The sequence below is a fragment of the Thunnus thynnus genome, chromosome 2 (genome assembly GCF_963924715.1).
Source record: "Thunnus thynnus chromosome 2, fThuThy2.1, whole genome shotgun sequence".
In the NCBI taxonomy this organism is placed as follows: domain Eukaryota; kingdom Metazoa; phylum Chordata; class Actinopteri; order Scombriformes; family Scombridae; genus Thunnus; species Thunnus thynnus.
The window spans coordinates 5888702-5914827 of NC_089518.1; the positions used below are offsets into that span (position 1 = coordinate 5888702).

Consider the following 26126-nt stretch of genomic DNA (forward strand, 5'->3'; position numbering starts at 1 on the left):
AGATAATAAATCAAGTAGGGTAGAGTAAAAAAAACTGCATGTAAATGGAAATGATGTGACGGTATAGTCATTGGACAGTCATTAAAAACCTACAGTTAACAGCATACATGCCATACAGTCTATTTAATGTGCATGCTCGGATCACAGAGAAGATCGATATTCCCTGAGACGTACCCATGCCCTCCGGGAGCAGCTTGCTTGTTACATTAGCGAGCCGCTGCTAAATTAATCATAGAAATGTGAAATTGATGGTATCATTCCAGTCCAAGCAGAGTTGTAGCTAGGCAAAGTGCTGATGAAAGTACCTCCCATCAGAGTCTCGAGGAAGATAAGGATGATGAACACGCATGTGACATGCCCCTCTATAGCAGAGGACAGCATGGAGGGAGGATCTTTAGCCAAGCACATGAGGGCCAAGTACAGGAAGATGACGAGATGGGAGTGTGTCCCAGGCACAACAGTGCACACTGCAAAAAACACCCATGTTCACAAGCAATTTCACTTCATATACTGCATGTCTTACAGGCTAAGTTAAGTTCTGCACCCTAACAGCTCATACTGATGCATCTTGCAATAGTGAGTTGACTTTGTTGTTTGGCTCCTTTTGCAGTCACCATTTTGCACTAATAGAGAGAAATTCAGTGAAGACGAGGCAACTTTCCACTCTCAGTAGCCTCTGAAGACCTGAATGCAATATAGCTGTATAGTATGTTGTGTTTTGAGAAAAAACATGTCATAATTCAGTTCAGGGAATCTGGGGAATGCACTGACTGAAGTACAAGTACATGTTTGTGCATGCATTATATTTTTGCCTTAATTCTAGATGATGGGAGATTTTGAGCGCTTCAAATATTTTTCAAGCACAGGAGGGGTTTTTGTTTTTTCAAATTAAATTCTCCATTGCATGATAATAATTTCTCTTGCAAAACTTGCAAAAAATCATTTTTCTGTGCTCAGAATTGAGACACAAATATAATTCTAAACAAACAGACAGGGCAGGTTTAGGAAGAGTGTTTACAGCAGATAAGTTAAAGGTGCCTCGCGGAGTTTTCTTGTAAACAAACAAAAGTTGTGTTTACATTCAGTGTTACTTACCCAAACCCACTGTGAGTATGATTGATGCATTTCCTTCCTCGTACAACATTTGCAAAACCAATTTTAAAACAATTTGAATTGTGCATTAACATCCATATATACTTGTCAGTTGTCTTTATCTTTACTGCCTCTGCTGTGACAGACAAACCGCTCCATAATGCTACTTTTGGTCAAAAACTCCAAAGGGTCCCTTTAACCTTCATACTTCATCACTAAATAACTACTGGAATTCAGTAAACTACTAAGCGTATGAGAATGTGTTAGTGGTTTTATTTTAATGAATTTGAATTTATATTTAGTTGTATTCCTCGTCCCTTGACATGTCTTTAAAGAAAACCTTTAGAAAACCTTTTAAGAAGTAAGACCGAATATGTGAGGAAATTACTTGTTTTTGCAGTGTAAGCCATGTATGTTTTCTCTCTCACATACATTCACACAGATAATGACACAGACAGGCAAGATGAGAGAGGTAGAGGAGGCATTACCCCATGAAGCTCCTTCAAAACGATCCCAGCACAGAAACAGGGAGAGGATCATATCAATAAACACACTGCACAACACGCTCACACACACACACTTCTTATTCCTGCTTTTATGTTCTTATGATCACATCATGATTTGTAGTGACACCAGTGTGTATTTAGATATTTTATAAAAGCGACGTCATAAGTGATTAGCAGACTTAGACTAAAATAGAGTTCAAGCATATGACAAATAACCCCAATCATCTGATCACATGACATTCATACACATTTAAAACAACATTCAATTACTTTGTAAAACCCCCAAAAAGAAAGAAAGATAAAGAAGTGATTATGTGCTATATTTTTATATTTTTATAGATGTTTCTATAGATGTGGCAAGTTAACACTTTCACACCAGTGGATCCATACAACTAAATAAACATGCTGTTCCTTCTTCTAATAAATTAAATTAAATAAAATAAATTTGCTGCATATGTCGGTGTTCAGTATATATATATTACACCTGATTGGACCACCAGTCACCAGATGTATCCATCAAATCATCTGGATTAACAATTCACAAACTGGAGACGTCTTACTTTATGACAAAAAAACGTAGGAACTTTTGAACTTACGAAAATGCAAAAGCCACCAGCGCCCCACTGACCACTATGAAGTCTAGAATGTTCCACAGGTCTCTGAAGTAAGATCCAGGATGGAGCAGCAGGCCCAGGTCCACCATCTACACCAAACACACCACTGTTAGGTCTTTATTATTATTCATTTTCTTAATTTTTATATGGAACTATATTAATAGTCCTACACTGGGCACATCTATTATAGAATATATTTGGTGATTAATGATTATCATTTGATATTTCTGTGGTTAATGATTATTGACTATTCATCAATAAATCAATCATTTCACAAAGCATTTTGAAACAGTTTAACTCTGAGGAAGAAAAGCTTAGTAGAAGACAATGAGGTGTTTTAAATGTGTATTTATCTGCACGCTTACCTTAATCACCATTTCAAAAGTGAAAACCCCGGTGAAGGCGTAGTCCAGATATTTGAGCACCTGCAAAAGAGAGACTGACTCATTACTGAAACACATAAACGTCATAATGTGTGTTTAATAATCATGTGTCTTATACACATGTCATATGTTATGTGTAAGGATGGAGGAACTCCACACAGGAAAGTCATTCCAGATAAAAACAATTCTTTTTTCAGTTTTGTATGTGTGAATTTAGTGAGTATCACATGCATTTATGTGTCGAGTTCATGTCTTACGTTGTTGCGAGGAGCGTTCGTCCAGACTGGATCCTCTGCTGCCAAAGCGATACTGCTCATAGCGATGACAACCAGGATGGACATCTCAAAATAACGCATAGTCACAATATAGTGACATAACCGCCTCACCCTGGAGGAGTGAGGCAGGGGCAGACAGAGAGAGGGACACAAAGAAAGGACAGATGAAAGGACAGTGAGGGGTAGACAAATATGAAACTAGCCAGCAGGGAATTCAGGTAGTGTTAGCCAGTAAGAGGCACTATTCTCTTGAGGAGGTGCACTTTACTGCTTTTACTATGAGGGAAGGCAGAGTGAGGAGGTGAATTAGATCAACATGCACACAGACCTTCTAGACCTCTCAGCTCTCACTGTGATGTGGGGTCACAGGGAGGTGAATAAGTAGACGGAGAAGGTTGAGGTGACTCACGGATTGGTCTGTCCAAAGATGAACATAGAACTGTAAGGCAGGATGGGTTTGGGTCCGCTCTGACCGAGATCCTCCAAGGTCTTCTCGTTCATAGGCATCGTCTCACAGTCGATACTGTTCACTGGGAGGACAGACAGTTTGATTACAACATGGAGGCCTTGGTATGACATTCACACCGGACTGCTGGGTGGATTTTGACTTTACAGTTACAGGGATTGTCACTGAAACCCCCAACAATATCCACAACTAATTTACTGTCCTGAAAACATCATTGGAGATTGGCTTAGATCTGTTTTTCCACCTCTGCTAGACACAGTCTGATACAATGAAAGACTCGCTGCAGTTGCCATTTAAGGTCAGGCTGTCTGGGATATCAGTCAGTCTACAGACCTATATCATATGTTTTAGTCACATTTGTGTATACACAATTATTGATTTGAAGTATTAGATGTCATTCCAGAAATTGTCTCAAACCCTGTTGAACCATTTGCATTCACTGCTTTTTTGGCAGCACCCTCACACAGTCATATGAAAGCATTCATATATTTTTTTTGTGGACATTTTCTGTTCTTCTCAATCACCATTCATGGATTAGTTTCATTAAGTGAGAAAAAATAGATGTACAGTAAGATGATCATCACCATGGACAACAATGTGCCCATTTCACGTTCAGCTGGAGACCTTTGTTCAATGTTGAACGGCGTCCTCTCTCATTTTTCTACTGAAGGCTATAGTAAAGGTACACAAAAAATAATTATAAAAAAGAGGATCATCTGCTAGTTTTAAGTAGACATGGAGATGATTTTTCCAAACATTTCCTGACATCTCAAACTGATGAACTTAACTCTTTGTGGTTTCCTATTTCCTGTTAGTGACCAACTACTATTTATTAGAAATGTTAATTGTATCTTTACTTGTTAACTTTATCCATTTTTATTTTTTCTTTTAAGTTCCAAGTGTATTGCAGAGAACAGTACCTAAACTAGGGGACAATTCAACACTTGTGAATGGCCAAATGTACAAACAAGCCACTGTCTTTCCTTTATCTTATCTTTTTATGATCTCTTTACAGGATCTAGTGGCTTTTAGCAGTGAGGTTGCAGATTCCAACCAACTGAATACTCCTCTCCTCCTCCTCCAAGCGTGTAGGAAAACCTACATTGGCCACGAAACTTGTGAAAAATGCAAAAGACACTCCTCTGTGTAAGATGTACCTCACCTTTCTCTTCAGAGTAAATGATTTCACCTCTGTGCTTGGAATACCGTATTTGGCTTTACTGTAAGTGGTTATGAACAAAGACCTTCAATGAAATGCCTGAAATGCAAGTAATCTACATGTGATCCTGTGTGCATCCTGTTGGCCTTGGTAGGTACTGACATTGTATAAGTGTGGTCTCTCCAGGTGGGGATGTGATGGTCACAGGGGGAATTTGGATGGAGCTTTGGCCGGTTCGTCTGACGTTCCTCTGGTTGTCTGAGTCCTCGGGTCGGTCAAGAGTCCAGTTAGGCTCCACAGAGCCCTGCTGTGGGGGGATGGCTAGAGACTCCCCCTCTGAGTCACCAAACCTGTCCCAAGAATAGAGAGAGCATCTTACACATTCATATACTGCATATTCTCAGACTGATAATGTCTTCGCTACATGAAGTTGTAGACATTTGGCAAGGTGTTTTAATGTATTATGGTTGTCATGACTCATGGGGTAGTAAGAGGATGCAAACAATCACATATACATATCTCTCTCCTCTCTCTCTCTCTCTATTATATATATACATTTTTCATCTCTGTGATGATGCTCCCTTCCACCTCATCATCTCCCTGGTCATCTTCCACCTTTTCACTCTCCTGATGTGTCCCTGTTCATGATGATTTAACTACTATGTCCTTTATGTCCCTTTCCTTTAATAATCATCATTATTAATAATAGTGTACAACTACACTGATGTTTTTCACTTGTCTGTTTCAACCTCCTGCTCCCTCAGTATTTCCCAACAGATTTCTGAAATATGATTCAAAGTGATCAGTAATTATGTCAATGCAAGCTTTCTTTAAGGATTTAAATTGGCTCCTAGGTAGAGACTTACATATAAAGATGATATTCACCACTTGGGTAACTTACACTCTGTGAAGCCACACATAGTGTTGCCAGCGATTCAAGATATCAGTGTTTATCCAGTAATGCTGATTAAATGGAAAAAGTCATTTTCTCTGAGCTTCAATTTGAAAATGTGGTGAAAGTCCAAACTCTCAGCTAAGCTTTGCTGACTAATGTCAGGCTTTTAACCAGAGTAAACAGGTTTAAACGTATCGCCCTGGTTTTGGCCTCTTTACGTTGGCTTCCAGTATGTTTTAGAATTGATTTCAAGGTTCTTTTAATTACTTACAAGGCACTAAATGGTCTGACTCCTCAATATATCTCAGATCTTTCATCCCTGTATGACCCTGCTCACACTTTGAGATCCTTGATCTTGATCCTCAGGCAGGAGCCTTCTAACTGTTTCAGATTCTTGGCTGAGGACTAAAAGGGACAGAGCTTTTGAAATAAGAGCCCTGAGGCTCTGGAACACCCTGCCCGAGGAGATAAACCAGGCTGAGTCAAAACCTACTTTTATCAAATATTACTTTTATTTCACCTGATACTAGTTTTTATTCTGTTTTATGGGTTTTAGTATCTTAATTTTTATGTTGGTCTTTTAGTACTTTTATTGTTATTGCTGTGTTTTTGTTTGTTTTTATGTGAATCACTTTGTATCTTTGTTTTCCAATTTTTATGTTGCTCTTTTAGTACTTTTATTCTGTTTTAGCAATTACTGTTATTCTGTTATTGCTGTGTTTTGCTTGTTATTATGTGATGCACTTTGTACATTTCTTTTGATGAGTGCTATGTAAATAAGATTATTATTATTATTATTATTATTATTATTATTATTATTATTATTATTATTATTATTATTATTATTATTATTATTATTATTATTATCATTATGTGGCTGTGTGGAAGTTGGCAAGCTGACAAACACATTCAGCAGGGGAAAAAAAGCCACCAGCAGTCCTAACTTTGTCCTCAGGATAGATAAAATAATTATAATAGGTGACTTTAATATTCATGTGTTGATAATGAGAGTCTTAGCACTGCATTTATCTCATTATTAGACTCAATTGGCTTCTCTCAGAGTGTAAATATTTTAACCACACCCTCAACCTTGTTCTGGCATGTCATTGAAATTGAACATTTAATAGTCTTTCCACAAAATCCTATTTTATCAGGATCCCAAATTGATGGTCTTATTGATAGTGCAGGCTCACTGTGAATGACACTCCACTCCATCGCCCCTTTAAAAAAAAAAGGTTAATAAAACAAAAGAGTGTAGCTCCGTGGTATAACTCTCAAACCTGCAAATTAAAGCAAACATCACAGAAACTTTAAAGGATATGGCGTTCCACCAGACCGGAAAAATCTTAGTCTGGCAAGATAGTCTTAAAACATATAGGAAGGCCCTCTGTAATGCCAGAGCTGCCTATTATTATCTTATCTTTGATCAGGATATGTCCTTTGACTCCCACATCCAACAGATTTCAAGGACTGCCTTTTTTCACCTATGTAACATTGCAAAAACCAGGCGCATCCTGTCTCAAAAAGACACAGATTAACTAGTCTAACATGCGTTTGTTATTTCTAGGCTGGATTATCGCTGATTATTATTCTTTATTATCAGGCTGCCCCAACAAGTCCCTAAAGACTCTCAAGCTGGTCCAGAATGCAGCTGCACGTGTACTGACAAAAAATAGAAAAACAGATCATATTTCTCTCATTTTAGCTTCTCTACACTGGCTTCCTGTGAAATCCAGAATAGAATTTAAAATCCTTCTCCTCACCTATAAAGCAGGTACCATCAGGCACCATCATATCTTAAAGAGCTCATAGTACCCTATTACCCCACTAGAACACTGCGCTCCCAGAATGCAGGCTTGACTGTGGTTCCTACAGTCTCCAAAAGTAGAATGGGAGGCCCCACCGGTCACGGCAGATTGCCGTCCACCTAGAGTCTGGTTCTGCTCGTAGTTTCTTCCCGTTAAAGGGGAGTTTTTCCTGCTGCTGTTGCCATGTTCTTGCTCATGGGGCAATGTTGGGTCTCTGTAAATTATAGAGTACGGTCTAGTCCTGCTCTATGTGAAAAGTGCCCTGAGATCACTTCTGTTGAGATTTGACGCTATGTAAATAAAACTGACTTGACTTGACTTGCCTGGGACGGCAAGCAGCAGCATACATGGCTCTGGTAGAAGCTAGGACTTGCTGCATGCACTATCACTCGGACATCGCTCCTGTAAATTTCTGACCATCTACAGCAGCTAGAATAGCAAGGCATTTTTTACCCCAGTAGATCTGCCACTGTGATGTGATTACATTCATCTTCGATTAAAAATAAGTGAATTAATTCAATTGAAGTTCAAAAGTAAACTCGTTCCTGTTATTTGGAGATGATACATCTGTTATTAGGCCATCGTCATCTCTTACTGATACCAAATATCTGAAAGAGAAATAAAACTAAAGTGATACTAAATTGAACTCACCACTTACAAAAATTTAAGATTGTGGTTTCACAACTAATCTGTCAGGTTATTCCAATATATACTGTTTTTGTCCGGCTGTCACAGCTGAGAAAGCTGCTTCAAAGAGGCATGTGGTCAGGAAAGTCCAAAACGTTTACACTGGTGATAGGAAGGGAGTGAATTCAGCATCTTTAATGCTGATAACAGAGGGCCTGTCTGTCATCAACATGAGCTCAGCACTGAGATGAGTGCACCTGCACCGTCATTCTTCATGTCAAGTTATGTGGCCTTGTACTTACTGCTCGTGCTGCCGCTTATTTTATATGTATTATTGACAGTCCTGTAAAGATCACAGAGAGAATATGGATCATAAAGTAGTTTTGGTGTTTACCTGTGACTATGAGTCTTCACTCTTTCATTGGCCTCCTCTCCTTCAGCTGTGGATTGGCCCCTGGATCCATGAGTCCGATGTCTCCTCCTCTCTCCACTGGCCCCGCCGTCTCCTCTGGAAATCCTATCCTCAGCCTTGTTAGATGAACGTCCATCTTTGTGGCGGGATCTTCGCTCTCCCCTCCCTCCACTGTTCACTGTCCCGTTGCCCTCTTGAGACGGCCGGTGTGAATGATGATGCCGATGCTCTCTCTCACTCGTGACTCCTCCACCTCCGCTGTCATCCACTGAGCTCTGATGCCTCCTGCCTCCCTCTTGGCTGCGGGACCTCTCACTCTTCCCCTCTTTGCCCCGGCTGCCATCGTGATCTTTGGAGCGGCTGTGATGGACATGGTGCCTGCCTTCCCTACTGGTTTCGCCATTATCGTTTGTCTCCTCCCTGGTTCTGGTTCTGTGGCGGTGGTGGCGACGGGGCTGGGGAGGCAGAGGAGGAGGAGGAGGGTCGGCCGCAGTCTCAGCCTCATCTGACATGCAGGACTTGTGACGGTGGTGCTGGTGGCCACCTAGCAAAGGCCCATCCCCGGGCTCAACAACCAGTGGACGGTCGCTGTGGGTCTTCATGTCTGGCCGGATGTGGAGGGCTGTGGCTAGGCGCAGACGTTCCTCAGGGTCCAGCTCACTGTATAGGGCCTCGCAGCTTGCGCGGTTCTGCCTTCTCAGCTGGTTGGCCCTCTGCTCCCACACCGACATCGTCTTCATAGACTTCTGCTGCTCCTTACTAGTGGAGAGGCAGAAGAACCAGACAAATCAAAACCACCGTGACACTGATATTAAAATATACAGTAAAACACAGTGTAAAGCACTTTCTAAACCCTCTACTCTGATGTCAGTGCCACAGCTTTCTCACAACACACTGTCATCTCTACGAAAGATATAAGCCTTTCCAATAGATACACTGACAAGCATGGTTTCTTTTGAGGTGTGACACATTCATTAAGTATGTACTTTATATCTCATGGCATATAAAACCAGCAGTATATTTCATTTTACATCTCATGATGGCACACATGTAGTCCCTACATGCTGAATGATTTACAGTATGACCAAGGTGCAGTTGAGCTTTCAACACAGCAAACCGCTGGGTCCATTTCTCAGAACTGTCTACTGTGGAGAGAGCTCGTCCATGAATATGCCTGAACAAAAGCCAAGCATGGCCACACTACCATGCTTTGACATGCTACTTTTTCTGTCAATGTATGTGTGTAACAGTACTTTGAAATGACTGAATGCATGCACTTTTGATACTGAATGGACTAAAAACAGTGCTGTGTTTTCACTAGTTTTTACTGTGGAACTTTACATATTACAATGCCATCTTTAAATGTGGCATTTCATCAGAGGAGTCCGTCTGTTAACTACACAGATTATGAACAGAAAATAACTTTATCCCATGTTCTCAGTGCTCCGCCATCCTGCAGTTGAAATCTTCATACTTACCGCTTATCTCAAGAGCAAGCACACTGAGCTACACTCTAAGAAGTCCAGCTTAGAGGTGGATGAAAACATGGGATTGGACTGGACTCACTGAATGAACAGAAAAGCCCATAACATGGTGTGCATGGCAAGAATGCAGGGCAGCTCTGTTTTAATTATGTAGTCTTTCTCCAACAATGTAAATAATAAGAACATGATCATGTATGTTTTTACGCATGTAATCATCATCATCATCATCGACCACCTTGCTTGCAGGCGGTTGGGTTTACCTCAGGTAGTGATGGACTGGGGTGCAGACATAACTCCTACAAACACATAAAGGGAGCAGCATTGAAACAAACAGAGGGACAGAAGGAACTTCAAAAGGGACAGAAACATTTTATAGCAGACAGACAAAAGCACAGAGGGGGCAAATAAGCTTCAGAAGAACTGACAAGGGACAGAAACATGTACAGTAGAGAAGCAAAATTATAGAAAAACCCAAAAGAACTTTTTGCTGAGAAGAAGCAAGGAAATAATGGGCAAAGGAGACGCTGAATACACACTTGTGCCACTACAGTGTTGAAGAGCTGTGGGATGTTTGACTTGCCTGATAGATCTCTTTTGTAGCACTAGTTTCAGTGCTTCATTATGGGATGTATCCCCTTGTTATGCTATTCAGAGAACCAGGGTTGCACGAGTAACTGAAGATGTGGCCTGTATGATGTGTGCTCAAGTACCTGTTACTAAAACTACATGTCAGAGCGTCCTTTCATCGCCAATTAAAACCACAAGTTGTGACTTTCAGTTGTTAAACCTATCTGCCGAGCAAGCTATTTTATTAGTGCAATCTGATCTGAGAGTAGAATGGAAAACCCTCTCTTGCTCACTGACAGCCAAGCTTGCATATTAAAGAAACTGAATATGGCCCTGCTTTTATTTTAATTGGGTAATATATGTATTTACACATGACCACAGCGGGTGAAAAGACACCTGATTTTATGAACAAATGAAACAGTTTTCTGTCAGTTCTTCGTGGTTAGTTAGCTAGCATGGCTTCAGTTGGTGTTTTTAGGGCATGGAAAATGGTTATATCTAAAGATAATGAATAGAATCAAGCTGGCATTATTACTCTATTTTAACACTGTCTACAAATCCCATGAAAACAGCTAAACCAACATCGTGCTAATCTGTTTCTCAATGCATTCTGACTTCTCTACCTTGTCTAATGGACGGTGTACTGATTCTATCTAAAGTCATTTACAATTTGCATTTTTGGATTTGGATTGCATTTCCTTAATGTTTGCACTTTCACTTTTTGTCCTTAGGGGCCTCTGTACCATGACACAGAGGAATAACATATCAGGTTTGGATTCATACACAGTACTTGTTCGTAGATCAATGAATTGTTGGTTTGGCTCTGCACATGAGATTTGTTGACAATAAGAAAAATCCAGGAGTATTTCTATAAAGCTTAAAAATCCCAGTCACTCAGCATCTGTCTGTGTTTCTAATCATGTTCTTCATCTGTATAACACAGGCCTGAAGCTAACAAGGCAATAATAACATGCAATACACATTTACAACCAGCTCGGGAAGATGACTCACAGCTGCAAATATACATGTTGCACACATACAGTATGAAAAATTATATTCAGTATCTTGGAATCTACAGAAATCAAAGGATTGGGCGGTAACTGAAAAAAAACAAACAATTCCCACACAGAAGGATGCCAATCACAAACAGATAACATGATCACTAACACAGACATGTGTGACACTTGTCAATCACAGGGAAACAATAAAAACTGAACACAGGGAAGAAAAGATTGATACACATAGCTCTATCAGAAGGTGTGAACATAGAGGAGCGGCCATGTTTTTTTTTTTGGACAATTCAATACAGAAGAATGACATAATGGTAAGACCAGAAGAAAACAGAGTTTAGTAGCAGAAGGAGAGGGATGGGAGAGGGATAATGGAAGATTTCAAAATTGTAACAGAGAGGTAATAACTCACAGTGAGTTAACGCTGCAGATGGATGAGCTGCTAGAGTGCGCGTTACCTCGACTGCGTGTTAGAAAACTGCACATGCACAAAACAAAAATGGGGAAGGGGGAACATCATATAGGATGAAGTCAGAGAGACAGCCAGACACCATTCGACATTTCTCTGTCTTCTCTGTATCTCCCATCACATTTCAATGCAATGGGCAGTCAAAGCTCAGAAACACAAGACTGAGACTGAACCAGAAAGGAAAATGTCACACGTATGGGCTGTCAGGGACATTCTGACTGCCATAGTGACAGCAAGATTAATCTGATTTGACTTTATTCAGTTTTCATGCTAAAATGAGCAAAGGGCATTACTCTTAGAGCCCAGACCTGACAGAGTGAGGTTTTATATAAACAAGCAAAATTTAGTAGAACTAGTCATGCGAAAGATAGGTAGAAGTTTACCAGTATCTGTAGAGGTGGAGCTGCTCTGGATACAAGAATAATGTAACGGGTGGAGCTGAAATAAACATTTGCTATTTTTGTAAATAATGAGGCTGGTGCCAAAACACAATGATGTTGGAGCAGCAAGTAAATGTCAGTTTATGTGGTGACACGGAGGATATTGTGCTGCTACAGGCAATTTTGTCAAATCCATGGATTCAGTGGGAAGTCAGGTGAAGTTCTTCAGGGTTTAATGATGAAAAAAAAATGGCCCAGTGTGGCTCTGTATACAAGCATGTCTAAGCGCTGTGTGCGTTTTATGCATGTAGCGCAGCAGCAGTAACCTCATTAAGGATTAAAATCTCCCAACATGGTTACAGGATTGGTCAGGATCTAACAGTAACCAACCTCACCTGCTTTTCTTCTCTACATGTCAGACTGTGAAGATATTACACACATATATATATGTGATATTACAAGTTTTTGACATTTATTTGGAATATAGCAGCTACCACAGGATGAATAATCAAATCTGCTGGGACATTTTTATTTTCCGCACAAGTACAAACTCAATTTCCTCTATGCTTCTATTTATCAACCTTTTATCGATTGTTTATATAGAAATATTAATTAGTGCAGTTATAAATACAACCCCTCCCACTGAGGTTCAAATCCACCAATGAGATTATTTATGTGCCAGAGCAGCTTTCTTATGTTTGTGTAACACAAAAAGACTTCACAGCTAATGCATAATAACACAGTTGCATGTAACAAAATATAGAACAGTATACAGGACAGTATCTTTAGAAGAATGGCAAAGGAGAGTCTACAACTGTACTGTACATTGTTTTTTACATTTTGTTTGGACTGCTATGAAGAAAAATATTCGAAACAAAAATAAGACAATACATACTGTATTAAATCCCAGTGGAGCTGCCTGGTTAAACGATTGGACCAATAAATATACGAAATATCAGTTAACATTTCAACATACACTGTTATATACCGCTTGGAGAGTCAAAAGTTCAAGTGTCTTGCTTGTTCTGAATTTTTTTGTTAAATATCTGTCCGTCACATGTCATATCTGCTGTATGTTTGTGGTAGCATGTCAAAAATATAACGGGATATCCACGAACACGCTGACTGTTTTAAAAGTGTGTAAATATCTATTCTTTGTGAGTAGAATATTGTTAGTGAGGCTGTAGAAATCTACAGCACAGGACATTTAGGAGACAGGAAATTAGGATCTGCCTTGTGAAGAGAAGAAGTGAAGAATGTGTTGAAATCGACTTCCGCTGGGACGATGAATCAACATTATGCTTTGTTTCAGAAATACACCTAGGGTCCTCTGGGAAAAGCAAACTAAGAGCTAAATCAAACAGACATTGTGCATGAGTATATAAAGATAGATAATGAACAAAAATAGCTAAATTGCCTCTCTATGTATTGTGTTATTCTGTTTAGAATTTCTCTGTGCATATCTGTTTTGTATTTTTTCCTTTTTTCTGTACTGGACTGTTGATGTTGACATGTTTTATTTATCTTGGAGAGCAGCCATTTTGACAAAGTCTGTATAAATATTATAACATTTTAATACTAGAAGACAAACTTTTGTGAACATTTAAGTTTAGGTTTAGCGAAATTACAAAGTATCCTGTGGATAAGTTTACTGTTTCTCTGTGTATCCTTTAGCAAGTAAGTTTAGTAAATGTGCTGAATGCCTCTCCTTCCTCATAAAACACTACACTGTTTACATCTATGTTTGCTTGGTAGCGGTCTTCTTCTTCACTGCCTTTGTTGGTGCATTTCTGCATTTCTTGGCAGGTTACCGCCACCAACTGTCAGTCACGAGAGGTAGTGTGAAACCACGGGAGAGATTGCATTTCATGTCACGCCCATGTGTCGTTGGGTGACTGGTGTGGGTGTCCCTTTTGCCCATGAATGAGACATTACTCCACAACTCTACTCTACCGGGTACCTTTAACTCATCATTATTGTCTTTTTATTGAAGTTCTGATGGTGAGAAATGTTTGAAATTGGACAACAGTACATACTTTCAACATTATTCTTGGAACAAGTTTCATGAGCAGATCAGTACTGATCTACAACGTTCCTTGTGACAGGTGTGCAGGACCATTATGTGTACGGTCCTGCATCAAGGCGAGTGTTAGTGTTGTGTATTGACATATTGGTGAACTAATCTTTAGCATGGCTTAGTTGTACAACAAAGAATCACTATGTGTATTTTCTGTTGGTGTGTATTAAGTGAAACAGTAAAAGAACAGAAGCGAACCAGAACATTAGAAGAGGCTTTCAGACTTACGCTGTGATGGACATGTTAGCGGCCGACATGGGGCTGACCTCCTTTACTTCCTTGGCTTTCTGGAGGGCAAGTTTCTTATTGATGGCCTCCTCTTGTTCCTCTTCATCCTGGACGGAATGCATAAAAATATACATACATACATGCATACAACCTTTTAAAGGTTGTGGCCTTTATGTAACATTATGATGACCTTTATATGTCCACACTGTCAGCGACATCATAATCACAGGATCTCCAGCAGATTTGAGCAACAGCAAAGTTTAGCTGATGAGTGGACATTTAATAAGCTTGTCAACCGAGAAAAGGTAGTTGCAGTTGGGCTATTTTTGGTGATCCACAAGCCAATCAGATTCCTAAATGTCCTACTATAGATTCTCCAATATTGGCCCTTATTTATCTCAATGGCGAAAGAACCAGGTGTTTGATTAAAATAGGCTTAAATCAAGGCGGACCTTTATTTCTAATTTGACATGTTTACCTGACGTTTACCTTGATAAATGCAGTGTAATGTACATTTCCACAGCACTAATTCCATCAGTACAACAACAGTCATGTCATACTCAGCAATCTGCTGCTGTTTCTCTTCTCTAACAGAAATACTATTTTCATTCAGTAATAAGTTCCTGTCACACTGAACTGTGAAGTTACTGTCGATGAAACTCAACACTTCAAACTGATAAAAATGACTCACATTAAACCGTCTTCCAGCAGATTCTGGACAGAATCTCTCTCTTTCCAGGTAGGATTTTAATGTGAAAAATGTGCAGGAAGCATAGAGTTTCAATAATGGTGGTTTAACAGCAATCATAAAACAATAAGATTAAGTGAATGAAAACTGTATTTGTGTTCAAATGAGAAACTAATAGCGACGAAGTGGTGAATATGACATGAATGCTGAACTTTTTTACCAGGCCTTTATTTATTCATGTTGGCAACTTCTAGGAATCAAAGTCATTTCATTGATTGTCTTCTTTTATGAATAAGATTGAGTTATCAGCTACTGGAGTTATATCTATCACACTACAACAGATTCCACTTCCACAGTGGACAGCATTATGAAACCAGTAAACCAACATATAGTCACCCTCATGTAAAAAAAGGCCAGTGCATGTGAAATCTGAAACCTTGTAAAGGACTTTTATTGATAGAGGTAGTGGCCCTATCTCTGTAAAGCCATATGAAGCCAGGATACCTCGAGCTATAAAGAAATACTGTACCTTAGTGAGCTCCTGGGCATTTGCAAGGTTATCGACAGCAATGGCCAAGAAGACGTTGAGGAGTGTGTCTGGTTATTTGTGGTCTCAGGAAAAGATCAAATGATTGATAAACACAGAATCAATATTTACAATTGCAGCTCTTCTTCAAATCGAATGATAAAGTCTTCCACAGGGCTTTGAGGCTGCCTGACAACCACAGGGGTAAATCGATTTGGATCAATTGGGCAGGATACAGTTTCCAAAGAGAGTGAGTACAATGAAATAAATGGAGGAGAACATTCCTCCATGGACACCACCCTGTGATTCGATCCCGTGATACATGACTGCGTTCCAGTCTTCCCCGGTCAGGATCTGCAGGCGAGACACGAGCTGGTTTCTGAGTCCAGTTCAGTGGTACAAGCAGAACAGGAAAAACAAACATGAGGGATTTGACCTTTACCTGGAAGACAGTGAGAATCGCTGCTGGGAATGTGTCAAAGTTGGTTGTCGGCGTTTCGTCTTCAAAATTAAACCTGCAGGAAGAAAAAGTTTTTGAATGTAATCACCCTCCGAAGCCACAACAGTCACATTCACTCCTCCACCTACTGGAGGACGGAGCAGTACGTCCTCTTCATCAGGCTGCTGCAGATAATTCCAGCACAATATATGCCCATTACATTTTATTCTTCTGTGAGTGTTCAGTGAGGTGCAATCATCATCCTGGTGCTTGCGCTCACGTGCTCGCGGCGTGAGACTATTGCAGGTGATGTCTTTTTCCTAGCTTACACTTATCTTAATTACATAAAATTAAACTGTTATAATTAAAAAGGAAAAACTGAAATATCACTTGACATGAATATTCAGACCCTTTGCTATGACACTTGAAATTAAGCTCAGGTGCCTTCCATTACTCTTGATCATCTTTGAGCTGTTTCTACACCTTGATTGGAGTCCACCTGTGGTAAATTCAATTGATTGGACATGATTTGGAACAGAACACACCTGTCTATATAAGGTCTCACAGCTGACAATGCATATCAAAGCAAAAACAAAGCTATGAGGTTGAAAGAACTGCTTGCAGAGCTCAGAGACAGGATTGTGTTGAGGCACAGATCTGGGGAAGGCTACAAAAACATTTCTGCTGCATTGAAGGTTCCCAAGAGCACAGTGGCTCAATAATTCTTAAATGGAAAAAGTTTGGAACAACCAGGACTCTTCCTAGAGCTGGCTGCCCAGCACAAACTGAGCAATCGGGGGAGAAGGGCCTTGGTAAGAGAGGTGACTAAGAACCTGATGGTCACTCTGGCTGAGCTCCAGAGATCCTGTGTGGATATGGGAGAAACTTCCAGAAGGACAACCATCACCGCAACACTCCACCCATCTGGGCTTTATGGCAGAGTGGCCAGATGGAAGCCTCTCCTCAGTGAAAGACACAGGAAAGCCTGCTTGGAGTTTGCAAAAAAGGATCTAAATGACTCTCAGACTGTGAAAAATAAGATTTTCTGGTCTGGTTTTCTGATGAAACCAAAATTGAACTGTTTGGCTTCAATTCTAAGCATCGAGTCTGGAGGAAGCCAGGCACTGCTCATTACCTGCCCAATACCATCCAGCATCATGATGTGGGGGGTGTTTTTCAGCAGCAGGGACTGGGGGACTGGTAAGGGTTGAGGGAAAGCTGAACAGAGCAAAGTACATAAGCATCCTTAATGAAATCTGGTCCAGAGCACTCAGGACCTCAAACTGGGCTGAAGGTTCACCTTCCAACAGGACAATGACCTTAAGCACACAACCAAGACAACGTGAAGGGGTAGTAATGTCATGTAAAAATGAGACCTTCCCCGACTTTCTCAGTTGTCTGTAACAGCCTGTGGACTGATTTCTATGTGAAGGACCCGGGCTGGATTTTCCACGAAAATCTGATGGAAGTGACGTTTTGCACGCTCCTGAGTGCCTTGCCTCTCTCCTGCTAACGTCAACAAACAACCGGCATAACCACACAACAGCACAATAAAAATAGTACTATCTGACTAGAAACACCCTGCAGATATTAGCTCTCCAGCTAATGAGACAGCTAGCTGCCTCCGTCAACCACAACACATTTCACAACAAATCACCCCCACAAAGACAAGTCGCCCACTCCCACACAGCTAAAGCAACATTATTTCCTCAACAAAGGAGCAGAAAACAAGCTCCAGAGTGATAGCAGAACATAGCTTACCCCTTTTGTTTTTCCTGTTAGTAGTCCAAAGTTTGTAATAAGCACACGTTTCATTACAAAACCACAGCACGTTGCTCCCCGGCCACAGCTCACTGAGCCTATCAGTGTTTAGTAAACATGGTTGTTAAAAAAAAGTTGGCATTTCGCAGGTCAGGTCAGGTTCGGGTGGTTGATTAATGCATATTTGTCCAAGTTGGGCGGTGTGGATTGGCTCTTACCAGTCAGCAGCCACAGTGCAGCAGCAGCCTCTGTGTGTGTGTGATTGTGTGTGAACGAGTGAGCACATGTACATACAGCAGAGGGAGGGGCCGACTGACTGGGAGTGAAACACAGTGCAAAACACAACATTAGAAATCTTTTATGTAGTTATGATAAGTGTAAGCGAGGAAAAAGACATCACCTGCAATAGTCTCACGCCGCGAATACATGAGCACCAGGACGTTAACTGCACTTCATTTAACGGCCACAGATGTCACTAATGAGAGGGAAATTCTGATTTCTACATACGGAGCCTTTAATAAATTTGCAAAAATTTCTAAAATTCTCTCTTTGCCTTGTCATTATTGGGTACTGAGAGTAGATTGATGAGGGAGGGATGAATTTACATGATTTTAGAACTGCAACATAACAACATGTGAAAAAAGTGAAGGGGTCTGAATACTTTCTGAATGAACTGTGTGTCCCACCATCTCCCAGTGTGAAGAGATGTTGATGACGGCTGAGGGCAGGATCACATTCACACAACAATACTGTATATTAGCTCTCATTTATTCCTCTTTAACACCTTAAACTCTTGGATGGAGCATAAAAATAGCGTGGCGGAGAAAAGAGCAATGAGGTAGATGCTCTGGACACAGAGGTGGAGTACGATGCTTTACCAGCTCAACCAGTACAACCAGATCATCTCCAGCAGCTGCAAAGTAATCCAAACACATGGCAGCCAGATCCCATGAACGTTGGCTGTTTTTTTTGGGTTTCTTTCTCATCAGATGATGAGAATCCAGGTAGGATTTTGAGATTTTCCTCCCAGGATTCCCATCATGCTTTGGGTGATATAAACAGGAAGTGAATTATTGCTATAGCGATAGTGAGCACAGTTATATCTTAGCTCCATTTTTTTATTCACTATTTTTGTGGGGGTGCAACGATCATCACAAGCAGTGTTACGCCAGTTTGGCATCTTTCTGATTTTGAAACTCGCTCCATTACTTTTAATACTGAAGACAAAGATGAAGTCTATTTTCTTTGGTTTCTTGTGGAACACTAGAAATGTTAAGTCAAACTGATTCCTGTATTATGTTTATGAAATCTTTGTGTTTTGATTTTACTGAGAAATGACTATGAGAAGAAGATGCTACTGGAACTCCCTCGAGAACACGTCCTCTGTGTTTTATTTTTCCACAACAAGCGTCCCAGTAGAAACCAGTTACTCACTGTCCACCAAACAGCTGCATGCCCAGCAGAGCGAAGACCACAATGAAGAGGAAGAGGAGGAACAACAGGCTGATGATGGACTTCATGGAATTGAGTAGAGATACAACCAGGTTTCTCAAAGAGTTCCAGTACCTGCACACACACACACACACACACACACACACACACACACACACACACACATATATATATAAGAATATTGGAAATTCTTGTTCCCAGCATGCTGAGGTGTTGTGAAGACAGACATTTGTGATCACTCACTTGGTGACTTTGAAGATCCTGAGCAGTCTCAGAGCCCGTAGGACACTGATCCCAAATGAGGCTCCAGGTTTGATGGCGGCCCAGATTACCTCAAAAATACTGCCGATAATCACCTGTGAACACAGTCTGGTTATTGCAGCAGGCCTCCACTCCAGCAGAACATTCACTTTAGTGAAAGAAACAGTAATCTATTACAGGTAAAATTCTTTATTTCATGAACATATGTTTTTACTGTTAAATCTTAATCTGAAAAGTGACTAGTAACTATCTGTCAGATAAATGTAGCAGAGTAACAAGTATAATAATCCCCTCTAAAATGTAAAGGAACAAGGAAAGTACTGTACAAGTACCTCAAAACTGTACTTACAGTACCCGTCAAATGTTTGGACACACTTTCTCATTCAATGAAATGGAAAGGTGTATCCAAACTTTTGACTGGTACTGTAAGTACAGTACTTGCCTAAATGTACGTGGTTTACTTTGCATAACAGCTACACACTTTTTATTTTCAAAAATACTGGATCATATTTAATTATAAACCTTTTTTTTTACTTGGTTTGGAGATTTTGGCAAATAGTGAGGGTCATGTCTGCCAATAGTGCAACAGCAGCTGGAGATAAAATGATCTTTTGTGAGTGATATTTGTATCTTTTTGCTATTCTGGCTATATTTTTTTCTGAAATACCAGTCCTTAATCATTTGACTCATTCTACACATGCTCACACTTTAAAAACCACTGTAGACTAATTTCACTACCAGATAAACAAGACAACTCACCCCAAAGTCAAAACAGTTGAATGAGGAGTGGAAGTAGTTCTGGGGTCCGAGGCCGTACATTTTCATTGACATCTCTGCCAAAAACAGGCCCAGGAACACAAACTCAGCCAGGTCTGTCCAGAGAGAAGAAGAAAACACACGGATCAATGTCTCGGGTTAAAAAGGGACCTCCCTGCTGATTTCTACTGCTGCCTGTTCAACTGTGCCCAAAACAAATAAGACTCAGAAAGAGTCTATTGTTTGAAGGGTATTCTCCCGTGATGGAGTGTGTGAGATGTATGTTTGCTCACGTGTGTGTGTGTGAAATGTACGACAGTACTTTAGTGTGATGCATGTTTGCAAATGGATTTCTGTCACCTCAAGTGTTTTTTTTACCTTTCTGAGCTGAGTAGAAAATTGGCAGGTGCTTACAATATCAGTATAGTTGCATCTAGCGGCTGTAGTAGTTATGACATGGAGCATTGGCACAGTTGAGATGACATATAAAAGTTGACAAATTTCCTCATTTGTCAGAGGAGGGGTGGATGGAGACATTAACCTGACGGTGGACTTTGCCACAGGAGGCCACTGTTCGCTTCCCATTTCCAACTGCGAGTCTGGACAGCTTTTTAAAAACTGTAATCTTTCCCTAAAGCTAACCAAGTGGTTTTTATGTCATTATACATCATTATTGTTAAACCCGCAGCGCGTAACTTTAGCATATAAATGCACGTCTATTACATTCAAGTCTGCTGATTAAGCCTATCATCACCAGACAAATCTCTTTGTATTTCACATGTATTCATCCCGTGCTGGCTGGATGAATGAACACTGTGTATGCTCTATGCTGTTATCAAGCTATTTATTAAGAGTTTAACATTCAAAAACTCAGCTAATATGCTTCAATGATGACAGTGCTGGTAATAAAAACAAACAACAGTACGACTGTCATCAGAAACACATGACATTTCCTTTTTCCAGCCTAATCTAATCTAGTGTATAAATCTATAAATCCTGGCTTGTACTGTACTACATACCATGACCTGGATGACTGAGAATCTTCACAAACACAGCAATCGAAATTTCTCATGTGAAAAAACCAATAATGTTCTAACTTTGGCACAAATGTGTGTGTGTCCATGTAGACGCTCATCCCTCATAGTGAGGAAATATGTTTTCAGGGTCTTAGATATTGCTACCATCATGTTCTCTGAAGCAGCTGCCTTTGAAGAGAGACCATGTGACTTCTGCAGAACAGCAGCCGTCACGGTCACAGATGACAATTTTAGGAAATCGATAATGATAAATACTGACACTGGAGGAGTCAACAAACTGACTCAGCAATACTTCTGAGAGTACTGAACTGAATAAGAATATGTTTGTGAAGTCAACATTTCATTTGTTTCTTCTTTCAAAAGTTGCTTAGTCTCTCTTTAAATTCTCATATTTATGTCAGTATATAACTCCTGGAACTTACATAGTGCATAGGTGAGCCACTCAGGCTGGTCGTAGTGTACGATGGCTACACACAACGTGTTGAGGCCGACCAGACACAACACAGTCCAGTAGAAGCTCTGGGACTTGACCAGACGGCGGATGGTAAAGCGAATCCTCTTCTCTTTTCTCCTGAAGTAAGATGAGTTCTCATTCTTGCTCTTTACACTGGCCCTGGCGAACGGAGACCCTGGGGGGGCAGTTGGAACAAAACACACCAAACGGCAATAAAGTTACCAAGTCTAAAATCAAGGTCGCCTTACCGATTTTAGACTGTGGAGTGTAGTTTTTCCCTTGGCCTTGGTTTGACTCAATACATGACTCAGCACATTTTGATAATAATTCAATATAGAGGAATATACATTATTTGCACTCTCTAACACAATCCACTTTCAATTCTGTAAAGGTGGGTTCTACTGGTGCAGAGTAAAAAAGAACAAAGTGTCATATAATTAACTTCTACCTTCTCAACAGAAGGCTTTTTATATTCTGACCAGCTCTGATTGTGATGTAACCAAAGTGAAGCCCTCGGTTCTTTTACATCACATCATCACCACTCCCCTCCTCACTCCCATTTAGCCTGTACTATATTAAACCTTCTGTAACTTAAATTAAGCCCAAATGTCAAGTGGGACTGGACACAAAAGGAAAGGAGAAAAATGGTTCTATTAGAATTTCATTACTAGCACAGGAAGACTAGTGGACTAATCATTTCCTGGTCTATTTTAATCCAGACATCTGACTCATACTGTATCACCTGAAGACCCACACTATCCCACTCTGTTCTATCTATCCAAGCACTGTACTACAGCTTATAGCTTTATAGTCATTTTATAACAATAACATATTGTTCCTTGGTCTGGTAATCTCATGTCAGGTGACAAAAACATGTTGCATCACATACTGTAGATAAAGTGGCCAATAAGATCACTGCAGCCTGATCTGTATCTCATTGAGTGTCCTCTCCATCCTCTGTATGGAGAGTTTGCACTAATAAGCAGATATAAGGACAATTTAAATGTTGTACAGTATTTGTCAGCAATTATAACTTCCAGAGGTTGAATGTAAGTGCATTTACTCAAGTACTGTGCTAAAGTACAATTTTGAGGTACTTGTACTTTTATGCTGCTTTACACTTCTGCTCATTCAATCCTCTTTGATTTAATGTTGTTAGACAATAAAACATGAACAATTCCAAAAGTGTTAACAGATAACAAAAGGCCATTTAACAATTAGTGAGTGGTAATTGTGCTTATGTTTGAACCAATGACTATATATATACTATATATACGTTTTTTGCTTGCTAATGTCAGCCAATCAGATTTGGATATTTGCTGCCATTTTGACTGATGTTTCAGTAACTCCACATAACGAGTGAAAACATGTGTTTAGACAATGTGTAATGAGGTTGATTGAATATTAAGAATGTATTTCATTATGGTATTTTTAATGTTGCTTATTTATCTTTTGCTACTAAGCTATTTTAACTCAACAGTATGTTGTAGCGCTGTTAGAGACCAAGCTGCTTGAAATGTGAATAAGCAGTTTGTGTGTCACGTTCAACATACAGTAAATACACAATCTGAGTGTTGAACAGTACGGAGACTTGCTGTAATACGGCAGATATTGTCCTCACCAACAGATGAGATGTCAGTGAAGTGGTCCTCTCCTTCTTCTGCATTGATGAGGTCGTTCTTACTCTTCTTGGCTCTTTTCAGCACTGCAAATACGATATGGTAAAAAAAGATGACAAAAGTCACAGAACAGCTAATCTGCTTTAACTCAAATTCATGAAGCTTTCGCTAAAGTTCAGTAAGAAGAATGCTTTCTTTCCTTCTTTCTTTCTTTCTTTTATTCTGCTTGTGGTGAATTTCTAAAATAACTTTCCTACTTTTTTTTCTTCATTTAGAAACGTTCAGCTTTTCCATCATTTCTGCTTTTCTCATGCTGTCAAAAAAATTTTTATTTACACGTTTCACAATGTTGCCATATCTGACCAATTCACTTAATTCATTTATATATTATTGACATATTCATATTCAATAAATCTCTGCTTGTTAAATTATACTGTAGCATCTCTCAAATCATGTTTTACAGCAGAGAAATCAAAGTCAGACATAACAGGGAAGCTAAAAGACATCGGCCCATCTACTGTATCATCTGATATAGATATATAGTATATATGAACCATGAAACAACCAAGAGGAACCTGTCGTTTATATTCTCAAAGGGATCGTGCATACAGTAAATTGGATGCATAGATGGATGCTTTTATTTGTGTGTTCTTAAATTTATATGGAGCAGCACAAGAGAGACTTCCGATGCAGCTTATATGTGTGCCAGATATAAAGTATCTATGTTGTAAAGATACCATTCCTTGTTCCTCCCAATTTCTTCCCAGCTTAGTGTTTGATACTTCAATATAGTCCACTTTCACTGTTGAGAGCTATAAAAAAAAACAGTGAGAGCATCAAAACTACGCAGCAGAGAGGAGCTTTAAATTTGTGTGAAGGGCTCTTGTACTCCCACGCTGCCTCGCAACTCCACTGAGCCTCACACTCTCGACTTTATTCTAATCTCATTACCCTTCTACCCTTCTACCAATAACCACTGTGACTGTTACCCTGGGTGAGGCTGCAGATGAGAGACAGTATGGCCTTGATAAGACAGGAATGCGTGTGTGAGCACATACACACACACCTCAGGGTGATGTCAGTGGAAATGATCTGTGTTAGCCACATACTCTGCTGCTCACATGGTGGTAGGTCTAACAGTACGGAGCATTCAGACATACAGTAGAATCTACCAACATGATATATCTTAAACCAACATGGCATTTAAAAATATTTCATACACTGAAACAAATCATTTCTTGTGGGTCAATCATAACATACATATATTATAGGTATATGTGCAGTATATTGCATAGTGTGTGCATATAAATACAGTATATGCTGTAAATATATCCATACATCCAACACTAATAAAACACTAGTGAAATTGATGAAAATAATCCAGTTAAAGGGACTAAAGTGACTTGAGCTTCACAGGAGAACCATAGACTGTAAAAAAATATGGACGTAGCCACCGTAGCAGCATCTGTTAGTTTCTGAAGAGCGGTGATGAAGCTCAAAGTGAGCGGCTCCAGCTGTCGCCATGTTGGCAGTGCCTGACTCTGTCTAACTCCCAGCTAATCCAAAACGGGCAAAGAGGTGGAGCTGAGGTGGGCCAAATGAAGCCCGGTTGCTGAAACAAGCCACCTAGTGGCTAACGACCTGTCACTCAAAGCGGCCTCATCCTTAATTATGCATAACTTTACGGCTTAATAACATTTAAACGGGTGAGTTATAAAAAAATTCACCCCCTGTACAGTTGTCATGAAAGGGGAAATTAACTATAGAGACCTAAACCGTTTTTTGTAGCAGGCTGTAAACACGTTTATTTCTGCTGTAAAGTTGGACATTTTAACATGGAGGTCTATGGGCATTGACAGCCTCATGTGGCCATTTGAGGACTTTCGTATTGTCTTCATTTTTCAGCCCCGGAGATTGTTGCTTGGAGAGAACTAAAGGGACAGTTCTTATCATAGCAGACATTAGTAGACACTGACTTACAGTGCAGGACCTTTGTCTCCCTCTGGCAGTGAGAGTAATTACAAAAACACAGTCAACACGTGCTTACGTGATAAGTTCAACCGTAGCCTACTGCATCGCTGTTGTTCCAGCTGTAGAACCAGTGGATAAATTGCTTTGAGCATTACACATCCCCGCAAAATTACTTGTTTCACATTCAGACTTTGATCCATTCGGTCCAATAACATTTGTCTAGAAGAGCTGCACAATGAAATTATTTTATCCCAACAGCAGAGAGCTAACCGGAAGTTAGCTGCTCCGTTTGCAAAAGTCTCTGGTGCACATGCAACAATATTTGCGGAGTCATCTACCTTTATATGACATTACTTAACATTAAAGGAGCTTCTACTGCAAACCTAGCTAAAGTTAAAGAAGTTTAGCTAGCATCAAAGAGTTAAAGGTGTTAGCTGCTAATGGGGCTAGAGCAGTTATCTAATAATATAATATATAATAGCTCGACAGGCCAGTCCAAAAGGAATAAGCTCTGTCATATGACATCCGAGTCATCTCTCAGTTTCATGCCGTCTTTTATTTGTGAGTGTTATATATTGCAAAGCTAGCCGTTCCTCACCTGTCCACCAGGCAAAAGCTGCTGTGCGACACCTGTTGCTGACTCCCTCACTGCTACCTGCCTCCCCAGCTGTACACCATAACTTAATTACTGTCTCTGTAAGGAGGTCTCA

The 26126-nt window shown here is 40.0% G+C and overlaps 1 protein-coding gene across 1 annotated transcript in view; it reads right to left on the minus strand.

Annotated features, from left to right (window-relative positions):
- cacna1ba (calcium channel, voltage-dependent, N type, alpha 1B subunit, a) overlaps positions 1–26126 on the minus strand; it is a 148735-nt gene that overhangs the window by 46530 nt on the left and 76079 nt on the right. The window contains exons 10-26 of the mRNA XM_067600752.1: positions 23448–23531; positions 21795–22010; positions 20339–20451; positions 19562–19674; positions 19301–19432; positions 16109–16181; positions 15903–16020; positions 15670–15737; positions 14453–14559; positions 11711–11776; positions 9982–10017; positions 8220–8996; positions 4658–4845; positions 3280–3400; positions 2853–2982; positions 2578–2637; positions 2195–2301 (exon numbers count right to left, since the gene is read on the minus strand). Of these exons, the coding sequence (XP_067456853.1) occupies positions 2195–2301; positions 2578–2637; positions 2853–2982; positions 3280–3400; positions 4658–4845; positions 8220–8996; positions 9982–10017; positions 11711–11776; positions 14453–14559; positions 15670–15737; positions 15903–16020; positions 16109–16181; positions 19301–19432; positions 19562–19674; positions 20339–20451; positions 21795–22010; positions 23448–23531 (2509 nt within the window). The remainder of the gene's footprint in view (positions 1–2194; positions 2302–2577; positions 2638–2852; positions 2983–3279; positions 3401–4657; positions 4846–8219; positions 8997–9981; positions 10018–11710; positions 11777–14452; positions 14560–15669; positions 15738–15902; positions 16021–16108; positions 16182–19300; positions 19433–19561; positions 19675–20338; positions 20452–21794; positions 22011–23447; positions 23532–26126) is intronic.